Here is an 11,217-nt window from a genome sequence, read left to right on the forward strand (position 1 = left end):
AAAATCCCCTCGATGGGATCCACCATTACTCTTGGAGAGGAGTTGGTTGTTATAACGATGTTACTGTTGGCAATGATTGGTCGTTCAGGCGTAGAACTCTTTACTCGGAGCCTTCTGATAGGCTGAGCTGGGATGCTTGCGCTCTCCAAGGTCGTAGCTCCCCTCGTCCTTCTTTCTCATCCGGTACACCAGAAGGAGGATGAGGAAGATGGCAAACAGGAAGCCAATCACTCCGCCGGCTATAACCGCTGCACCAAGAAAAATGACACCATATCAAAAAAATTCATATGGTTTGAAATAATATCTAAAATCATATTCAAGTACACATCATATTCAAATGCTTCAACGAAAACTTACAGATGCAAATGAAATAAAATATTAGAGAAATTCGACACAGAGAAAACAATGGTTTGTCAGCTTATAGAATTTATTAAAAAATGAATCAAAAATCATGGGTAAAAATCTTTATTTATGCACTGGGATAAAGATTTGATTTCGTCCTTGATCAACCTTGAATATCTTGTAATTATGTTTTATTCTATTTGACGTTTCAAAATACTATTATTATTATTATTTTACACACACACAAAATGGATATGCCTTGAACTTTCTAACACAACAAGTCAACTAGCAGTCCATTAAAAAATAAATAAAAAGAAACCAATTATTTACCAAATTGGTCAATATTTATGAATTTTAATTATGTAAATGTGAACATTTTCAGTTAAGTATATTTCTAGTCTTTAAACTGGCACTCTGCTGCTTTTGCAGAAATATGCACCTCATCACTTATCATTTCCATCATAACCAAATTTAAACTTATTTTGAAAAAAAAAACAAAAAAAACAATTGTTCTGTAAAATGCTTGGCATAATTTTTTTGTTAAAAAGGTAAAATTGTACACATAAATATTAAATAAATAAATAAAATACTTAATACTAAAACTTATAACTTTAAAACTAAAAAACAATGTACAAAGTAGAATTTTCTTGATTTTGAAATATCTTAAAAGGTCTGGCCTAAATAGAGCCCCTATAGCAAATTAACTTTTAAATACTCCACAAAATGAAAAAGTAATTAAAAAAAAGAAATTAAAACTATAATAATTGTGAAAATTGCAATAATTACATTTTTAAAGCATTTTTTCCCCCTTTAAATCTTAACAGGGGACTAAAAAGTTCCCCTAATTTATGCACTGGGATAAAGATTTGATTTTGTCCTTGATCAACCTTGAATATCTTGTAATTATGTTTTATTCTATTTGACGTTTAAAAATACTATTATTATTATTATTTTACACACACACAAAATGGATATGCCTTGAACTTTCTAACACAACAAGTCAACTAGCAGTCCATTAAAAAATAAATAAAAAGAAACCAATTATTTACCAAATTGGTCAATATTTATGAATTTTAATTATGTAAATGTGAACATTTTCAGTTAAGTATATTTCTAGTCTTTAAACTGGCACTCTGCTGCTTTTGCAGAAATATGCACCTCATCACTTATCATTTCCATCATAACCAAATTTAAACTTATTTTGAAAAAAAAAACAAAAAAAACAATTGTTCTGTAAAATGCTTGGCATAATTTTTTTGTTAAAAAGGTAAAATTGTACACATAAATATTAAATAAATAAATAAAATACTTAATACTAAAACTTATAACTTTAAAACTAAAAAACAATGTACAAAGTAGAATTTTCTTGATTTTGAAATATCTTAAAAGGTCTGGCCTAAATAGAGCCCCTATAGCAAATTAACTTTTAAATACTCCACAAAATGAAAAAGTAATTAAAAAAAAGAAATTAAAACTATAATAATTGTGAAAATTGCAATAATTACATTTTTAAAGCATTTTTTCCCCCTTTAAATCTTAACAGGGGACTAAAAAGTTCCCCTAATTGAAGAAACACTCTTGTATGTTGTTCATTTTGAACATACCTGCCAGCACTTCTGTCCTTTGGAAGAGATTTTCTGTGCGAACCTCATGAAGCGGGTCAGCATCTTGTACAACACTCGGTGAGCTGGTGGCTTCAACAGTGACCTGGGGCTTTTCTGTCTGATAGCCAGAGATCTAAAAAAACAGTGAGAGAGGCAGAGAGAGAAAGACAGCTTAACATCGAAATTGCTGACACAAAAAACAGTTGAGCTTGTAGATAGTGTCGGAAAAAGTGAAGAGATTCAATAACAAGATTGAAAGATCCAACATAATAGTAATGTTCAGTAAAACTGTGAGAGACAGCAGGTCAGTGTAAGCATCAAAAAGCGGCAATATCAAAAGTATCACAAGTTGTCACAGTTTTGCAGGCTGTGCAGGTTTTCGGAGCAGCGGGAGTCAGCAAAAGCTTTGATAGTGTCAGAATCAGTATGACTGAAATGGGCAAGCAACCGCACCTCTGGTTCTGGCTCTGAATCAATGAATGGGTCTATGCTGATTTTGTCCATCTCTTTGGAAATGGAGGACTCTGAGCTGGGGCTGCTGCTGTAAACAGGCTGCTGAGTAGACCCTTCTTTGAATTCTGGGTACCGCACAATTACCATGGAAGTGTCTTCATCATCATCTGTGTCACTTGAACCTAAAGAGACATGAGAAATAAAGATACGAGTTAATAAATAAGCTTTCCATTGATGTATGGTTTGTTATGATAGGACAATATATGGCCGAAATACAACTATTTGAAAATCTGGAATCTGAGGGTGCAAAAAAATCAAAATATTGAGAAAATTGCCTTTAAAGTTGTCCAAATAAAGTCCTTAGCAATGCATATTACTAATTTTTATATGTGTGTGTGATATATTTACAAAAATGTATCAAGTTTTGATATATTTACGGTAGGACATTTACAAAATATCTTCAAGGAACATGATCTTTACTTAATATCCTAATGGTTTTTGGCAAAAAAGAAAAATCGATGATTTTGACCCTTGATTTTGATTTTGATGTATTGTTGGATATTGCTACAAATATACCCGTGCGACTTAAGACTGGTTTTGTGGTCCAGGGTCACATAATATATTATATTATATTACATTTTGTGAGGATTTCAAATTTACTCTTTCTGCAGGTTACACCTAAATTGCCAGTAGGTGGCAACAAGTGACTCTTTATGAGCGAGTCATTGGAATCATTTACTCAACTGACTAGGGTTGCATTCCACTTCATTTTTTTATGCTGTTCTCTCGCTAACTTCCCTATGTCTCGGATGTACGTCAGTGATTACACTGCAGGAGTGCCCACTACTGGTGGAACCCTTGCAATTGGTGAATTGGAACGTCCTAATTGACTATGGATGATTAAGTTGATTAATTATTTACTTTTTTTTTTTTCTTTGCAGATTTGTTTGATGCAGCATTCTGTATGTATATAGATATGCTTCCGCTGTTTTAAATATTTAAAAATATGAGAGAATTGCCGACGCATCGCCGATGCCTGTGAAATATTTGGCATGCTAAATATCTGAACCTGAAGGCGATTTAAAATCCTGCTGCGTGAAATGTGTTGTGACTGAAAAATACATCGGCGTTGACCTACAGCCAACGAGAGAGCAAGATACAGGGCAGCGGGAAGTTTGGGGAGAAGTTATAGACTAAAATATCAGCAATCCTAGATCCCCGCTCCCCCAAATTCCTCCTCTTTTTCACCCTTTCCCTGCAAATCAGTGCACAGATCATTTGTATCGCAAACTTCTTGCTGGCTACCATTTTAATAACATTTCCAGTCTTGTGCAAGAACTCTGATCTCACGTGTGATCTTGCGTTATTTCTCGCGTGTGTTTGGTTGTGCGTTTGGTTGTCGCCGATCCTTCTATTATAAAGGCATGCAGTGTGTAACCTCTTGTCGCCAATCCATCGTACAATGTGAATGCTACCCCAGCCAGTCGTGCAGTGTGAAAATAATGGTGATCCGACAACTTTGAAAATCGTGCAGTTTGAACATAAATGATTGTTTTCATGAGAGAGTCACCGAATAATTCACTCAACCATTTCATTCAGAAACGAAACTATTGTCTATTGCTCGGGATGCACAACAGTTAATTCTGCTGTGGCTTAATTTGGAACTATTTTCATTGGCAGAGCAAAGTCACTGGCAATACTGTGTGTACAGCCATGCTTATTTTTGTCAGCACTTGTTTGTACGATATTGGTTAAATATCTTATAAGCCTATATGTTTTGCCATATCTTTAGCTTCGTCGGAATGTTTTGAACACAAGAACAGGTTTTATGTTAATATCTATTCACACAGAATGTGTTTTTGTGTTACTCTGTGCTGATTTTACATGCTCCAGATGAACATGTTTGACCATTGTGGTCGCACTATGCATATTTTGCAGCATTTCACACATTTGAAAAACACAGCGATCATGTTAAAAACAGTTTAAAAAAGCATTTCTAGACCTTGTGTTATTTTCATTCCAATACCCTCCATCTCACTTTTCTAAATGCAAAAATGCATTCTGTTTGAATGGCCCCTAAGCAGCACGTCTGGTAAACCTGAAACCAGCCTGATCGTACAGGGTTCTCTTGAGACTGATTATGCAACTATTCATTTGTAAGTCAATTTCGAAAATATGAGGTTTGCACGTCTATGACGTTATGGTCTGATGGGACTATAATGGCATCCCAGTGGCCTGAGCTTTAGTTTAAATGTTCCAATCTTCCCTCTTCCTTGGACTTTGAGTTCTGTATAAATATAACCATAGAGAATGGGAATGCACGATCAGCACTATTGTGCTTAAAGTGTTTCCAAGAGAGACAGATGAAATATATAAAATGTATAAATATTTCAACCATTCTCTCCATTTTGCATTGTAATTGTGCCAGGTACAAGGCACTGTGGTACAGCAGTAAGAGGCAGAGAAATGACTTAATAATGCAGTGCAAAAATGCATTCTGTTTGAATGGCCCCTAAGCAACACGTCTGGTAAACCTGAAACCAGCCTGATCGTACAGGGTTCTCTTGAGACTGATTATGCAACTATTCATTTGTAAGTCAATTTTGAAAATATGAGGTTTGCACGTCTATGACGTTATGGTCTGATGGGACTATAATGGCATCCCAGTGGCCTGAGCTTTAGTTTAAATGTTCCAATCTTCCCTCTTTCTTGGACTTTGAGTTCTGTATAAATATAACCATAGAGAATGGGAATGCACGATCAGCACTATTGTGCTTAAAGTGTTTCCAAGAGAGACAGATGAAATATATAAAATGTATAAATATTTCAACCATTCTCTCCATTTTGCATTGTAATTGTGCCAGGTACAAGGCACTGTGGTACAGCAGTAAGAGGCAGAGAAATGACTTAATAATGCAGAGTTTCTGTATGGAGAAGACATCTGCTGAGTGACCATGGTGGTCTTGGCTGACCGCGTTTGACTGCAGGTGAAACATCTGTCCGCTCACAGGGTGGGCGGCATTTTCTAGCAACCACCTAGCAGCCCTTCTATTACCAAAACATTACACAACCTTTAGACACAACAAAATTGGCTCTGTGGGTTGATTATAAATACTTAATTCAATGATTTTCTAGTCCATAACTTAATAGGTAATGAGGTGACGGGGTGCTGCTCTACTAAAAGTCCATAACTCAATGATGCACTAGTAAGAAGACTGAGAAAATGTCCAAAATTGCCACTTTAAAAGCATGTAATAGCATCATTTGTCTTTAATAATTATAGAATAAACATTACTACTCTAACTAGCCTAGACTTTTCCATTTTTTAGGTGCTGGCACAGTGCAAGGGTGTTCTAGGTGGTTGCCAGGTCATTTCTATGCGGTTACGAGGTTTTTGATTGGATTGCCTACAGATGGCTACTTCCTAGACCAAGCCAAAACAGCTGTTCCATGGGTTTCTATGGCCCTGTTACAAATGGCACACTTAGTGTGTACGGTCGCATGCTAGCGTCCAGTGAGTCTTTTTTATTTATGATGTCCCATTTGTCATTTTAGGTTTCAGAAGGGTCCAAAGCAGACTACTACCCTACATTAGGGCCATTTTATCTTCAAAGTGTGGACTTTGAGGAAGAATCAAGGCCTTAGGCTGGCATGGCTCAGGGTTTTTGTATGTCTGATGATCTGGGCTGCCTCAGAATAGTGATGGTACTAAAATGGGCAATTTTAGAATCAGCTGGACTGATATATAAACAATCCTTACCTGATCCTGAACCAGAAGTGAAGTCATTATCATCTAAAGGGTAGTCACCAGACTGCTGGTCATCCAAATAGATGTCATCAGATGAGGCAGGGGACTGACCAGAGACCAGTACCTACACAGATAAACACAAGCAGAACATTCAGAGCCAAAACATCCAATTTCATCTGAAAATGTTTGAAATTCTAGTGAGCTAGTGAGCTTTCTTCAAAGAAAAATATTTAGCCATTCCTATACATACAAAATGATCTCAAAGAAATCTTCACAGTTACAAAAAAAAGAAAGAAAGAAATGTACACCACTTAAGTACCATTATTAACATATCAAACAAAACCTTTTTTTTCCATTTCCAAACACAACACTGAAGAAAATCCTGGCTGATTTTGTTTTATGCTGAAGACATAAACAACAAATACGCCTGCCCAAGGTTCCTCCCACTTCTGTTTCCCTGGAAACTACCTCAAAGAAAAGTAATGTTTGATTCTCTTCCTCAGGAGAAAACTCTCTGAAAGCTCTCTGACCCACTAAAACGGTGCTAAGAAACCAATCTAAAAGTCAGCATCTGTCATTTCTCCACACATTGTGGAGGTAACAAAAGGTTTATCGCTCTGAAGTAATACTTCAAGGTTGAGGGGGGTTCAAACGGACAGCCACGGTCTAGCAAACAAATGCAAGAGGCTATCATTGTTGTCAAGATAGAGGGGCAGATGGACCAATGTCTATTTCCAAAACCTATGACCCTTTCTTTTTCACCGTGTTGGTATCACATCCTCCAGTGACCTTGTCATCTCCCACAGACCTCACCATTCATGCTCGCTCGGGCTCAGCCGTCTCTGATCTTTTCCATCCATATTAACCCTTCAGCAAATCACAATGCGCCACAAGCTGGACCAGTCACAAAAACAGCCGGCCACGCTTTGTGCACCTGTGTGTGATTGTATTTCTTATATTGTGGAGGGCAAACAATGAAATGAAGCACTGATATTGTCTGTATATGTGTGTGTATTTGATTAAAGTCTACAAGAGCGCCAATGGATCCGACAATGAGATTGGATAATACTCCAAGCACCTTTGTGTGCAATCTGAATCCTCCTATTCACCCGGATGATAAATAATGGCACTCAGGTGATAAGGTTCAATTTTATAGTGGTCACTCATGCAGGATAAAAACCCAGAAAGAACGAAGGGGTTGGATTCAAAGCCTGTACAATAACAGGAGGCTGGAGCGGGTGCTGTTTTCAGAGGCGCTGAGGGGAAGATTAAACGGGACTTGAAAGCCAATGGAAGACTAAATAAAGCCACAGAAGAGCCAGAGCCTGTGATCAGCCATGGGTCCTGCTCAGGACATCTCAAACATACATCAGCCTCTGTTTGACTCTTCACATTTTTCACAGTCTGCTCACAAAGCAAAGGCTTTCATTAGGTGTCATTGCTCATCGTGACAGAGAACACACAGGAAGACGGGATACAAAAACCCTGTTTAACCTCGACAGCTTACAATAATTGAACTTGAGTGACATAAGGGCTGTGTATGAAACCTAAGACAGCTGTCCAGACAGTCAATGACTAAACAGCCAGTGTTTTTGTATAAAGGTTCCTAAGCAAATTGGTTTCAGACAGACTTCAAAGGCAACGTAATGTCATCTCAAATGATCTAGAACAAATTCATGTGAGCTTTAGACATATCTGCGAATATTTAATGTCAACAATGCTTATGTCCAGGAATGGAGAGTCAATGAAAAACAAAAAGCAGCATTTTTTTATAGACAGGATCTACAAACAGTGGATTTGAATGCACCTTGATGTCTTCCTACTTAGTAAAATGTGTAGGACAGGCAGCAAGGAGCTATTTCTACCTGATCCAGATAGTTCACTCAAAATAAAAACCCTCTCATCATTTACTCACCCTCACGTTGTTCCAAACATGACTTTCTTTCTTCCGCAGAACACAAAACAAACATTTTAAAGAATGCTGAGAACCAACAGAATAACATAAGTGGACTTTGAACGATTAATTGCCGCTTTGAACGATTACGCAATTGTGGCATCCATAATTGTAATCGCGATTAGAAATTCGATTAATTGTGCAGCCCTATCTGAAAGCTCTCTGACCCACTAAAACGGCACTAAAAACCAATCAATCAGCATATGTCATTTCTCTACACATTGTGGAGGTTACAAAAGGTTTATCACTCTGAAGTAATACTTTAAGGTTGAGGGGGGTGCAAACGGACAGACACGGTCTAGCAAACAAATGCAAGAGGCTATCATTGTTGTCAAGATAGAGGGGCAGATGGACCAATGTCTATTTCCAAAACCTATGACCCTTTCTTTTTCACCGTGTTGGTATCACATCCTCCAGTGACCTTGTCATCTCCCACAGACCTCACCATTCATGCTCGCTCGGGCTCAGCCGTCTCTGATCTTTTCCATCCATATTAACCCTTCAGCAAATCACAATGCGCCACAAGCTGGACCAGTCACAAAAACAGCCGGCCACGCTTTGTGCACCTGTGTGTGATTGTATTTCTTATATTGTGGAGGGCAAACAATGAAATGAAGCACTGATATTGTCTGTATATGTGTGTGTATTTGATTAAAGTCTACAAGAGCGCCAATGGATCCGACAATGAGATTGGATAATACTCCAAGCACCTTTGTGTGCAATCTGAATCCTCCTATTCACCCGGATGATAAATAATGGCACTCAGGTGATAAGGTTCAATTTTATAGTGGTCACTCATGCAGGATAAAAACCCAGAAAGAACGAAGGGGTTGGATTCAAAGCCTGTACAATAACAGGAGGCTGGAGCGGGTGCTGTTTTCAGAGGCGCTGAGGGGAAGATTAAACGGGACTTGAAAGCCAATGGAAGACTAAATAAAGCCACAGAAGAGCCAGAGCCTGTGATCAGCCATGGGTCCTGCTCAGGACATCTCAAACATACATCAGCCTCTGTTTGACTCTTCACATTTTTCACAGTCTGCTCACAAAGCAAAGGCTTTCATTAGGTGTCATTGCTCATCGTGACAGAGAACACACAGGAAGACGGGATACAAAAACCCTGTTTAACCTCGACAGCTTACAATAATTGAACTTGAGTGACATAAGGGCTGTGTATGAAACCTAAGACAGCTGTCCAGACAGTCAATGACTAAACAGCCAGTGTTTTTGTATAAAGGTTCCTAAGCAAATTGGTTTCAGACAGACTTCAAAGGCAACGTAATGTCATCTCAAATGATCTAGAACAAATTCATGTGAGCTTTAGACATATCTGCGAATATTTAATGTCAACAATGCTTATGTCCAGGAATGGAGAGTCAATGAAAAACAAAAAGCAGCATTTTTTTATAGACAGGATCTACAAACAGTGGATTTGAATGCACCTTGATGTCTTCCTACTTAGTAAAATGTGTAGGACAGGCAGCAAGGAGCTATTTCTACCTGATCCAGATAGTTCACTCAAAATAAAAACCCTCTCATCATTTACTCACCCTCACGTTGTTCCAAACATGACTTTCTTTCTTCCGCAGAACACAAAACAAACATTTTAAAGAATGCTGAGAACCAAGCAAGATTGGACCCCATTGACTTCTACTGTATGCACAAGAAAAACGCAGAGACATTTCTCAAAATATCTTCCTTTAAGTTCCACAGAAGAAAGAAAGTCAGGTTTGAAACGACACAAGGGTGAGTAAAAGATGACTGAATTTTCATTTTTTTGTGAACTATCCCTTTAGGAGCTATTTTTACCTGATCTGACCTTAAAAAACTACTTCTGTTGATGTACCTTAATGTTGTCAGTTGAATCAATGATATGAATCATATTCCAGTTCATTCAGATGTTACCACATTAAGCACATTTTTATTTTCAAAATGAATCACATTTTACAAAACCTATTTTTTACTGTCTCTGCATAGTACACCTTTGAAAGCACATTTTTTTCATTTTCACTTTCTCTTACTTTCTCTCTCTCTTTTATTCCACATTTAGAACATAAAATTAAACATGGTAAGATAGCTTGTCTGAAAGTCGCTGCCATGATATCTAGGATGCAGTGCTATTCATTTGCTAACGTGCTCTGTTGATGAGGTGCTCAGGTTTTTAGTACGTTGCTAGGAGGTCGCTAGGGTGTTGGTAAGAGGTTTCTAGTGTGTTATGTGTGCACAAAACCTAGTAGACCATTTTGAGAAGTCAAGTCTGTGCTGATGATGCAAATTATGCCATGTGAACAAAAGTGGAATGCGAACAAATTAACTTTCGACTTTAAGTTGTCATTAAATGGAATTTTTCTTATTAATTTACCTTTATCCAATCAATAACCAATGTATAGAACCAAGTCCCCACCAAACACTCGCTCTTAAAAATAAATGTTATTTTAATGGCATCTACTGTTCCATGAAAAACCTTTAATATCCATGGAACCTTTCAACTGCAAGTTCTTCATTGTGGAAAAAGGTTCTTTAGATTACTGAAATGTTCTTCACACCAAGAAAAAAAGGTTCTTTTAAAAACTGTTCACTAAAAGCTTCTTTGGGGAACCAAAAATGGTTTTACTATGGCATCTGTGCCAAAAACGTTAGAATCACTTTTGGAATCTTTATTTTTAAAAATCTGTTCCAATCGAATTTTCACTACAATATGGAAGATACTTTGTTACTTCTGTTACATTGCGACTTTAAGTATGAGCAATAACACTAGTCATAACTAATAACACTAAATATCTAATACAATACGTGTAAAGAAGGTACAAAAGTAAAACTGCAAGAGCATAAGGAACATTTTATTCATAAAAATAGCACATTTATATTTTTTAAAGGTCAAACTTAACCACCAGTATCAAATCCTAAAATAATTCCGACATACATTTTTCCTTGTTTTTCTCTCATATGAAAGTGAGAGCCTCTGTTGCTTAATCCGTCTTCCAGCGAGAACGATTTTGATCCCTGCGATTTTCACAACCATGTGTTTCATGAAAACTAGCTTTAATGAATGGCTAAAGTGATTTAGGAAGGCCTCTAGAAATTCCTAGCGTTTAATTGAATGGGAATGCTCGGAAGAG

At 37.2% G+C, this 11,217-nt stretch overlaps 1 protein-coding gene and 1 long non-coding RNA gene across 2 annotated transcripts in view; one reads left to right on the forward strand and one right to left on the reverse strand.

Moving 5' to 3' along the window:
- Window positions 1-6: 6 nt before the first annotated feature.
- The window catches only part of LOC107686946 (syndecan-2-A), a 31,920-nt gene continuing 20,709 nt past the window's right edge, over window positions 7-11,217 (reverse strand). The window contains exons 3-6 of the mRNA XM_016484073.1: window positions 6,160-6,271; window positions 2,400-2,581; window positions 1,947-2,079; window positions 7-248 (exon numbers count right to left, since the gene is read on the reverse strand). Of these exons, the coding sequence (XP_016339559.1) occupies window positions 85-248; window positions 1,947-2,079; window positions 2,400-2,581; window positions 6,160-6,271 (591 nt within the window). The 3' untranslated portion in view covers window positions 7-84. The remainder of the gene's footprint in view (window positions 249-1,946; window positions 2,080-2,399; window positions 2,582-6,159; window positions 6,272-11,217) is intronic.
- The window catches only part of LOC107686947 (uncharacterized), a 14,119-nt gene continuing 6,363 nt past the window's right edge, over window positions 3,462-11,217 (forward strand). Inside the window, exons 1-2 of the long non-coding RNA XR_001634082.1 lie at window positions 3,462-3,572; window positions 4,223-4,229. This is a non-coding gene — a long non-coding RNA (uncharacterized LOC107686947). The remainder of the gene's footprint in view (window positions 3,573-4,222; window positions 4,230-11,217) is intronic.

This window comes from Sinocyclocheilus anshuiensis, unplaced genomic scaffold (genome assembly GCF_001515605.1).
Source record: "Sinocyclocheilus anshuiensis isolate Anshui unplaced genomic scaffold, SAMN03320099.WGS_v1.1 scaffold1841, whole genome shotgun sequence".
NCBI lineage: Eukaryota > Metazoa > Chordata > Actinopteri > Cypriniformes > Cyprinidae > Sinocyclocheilus > Sinocyclocheilus anshuiensis.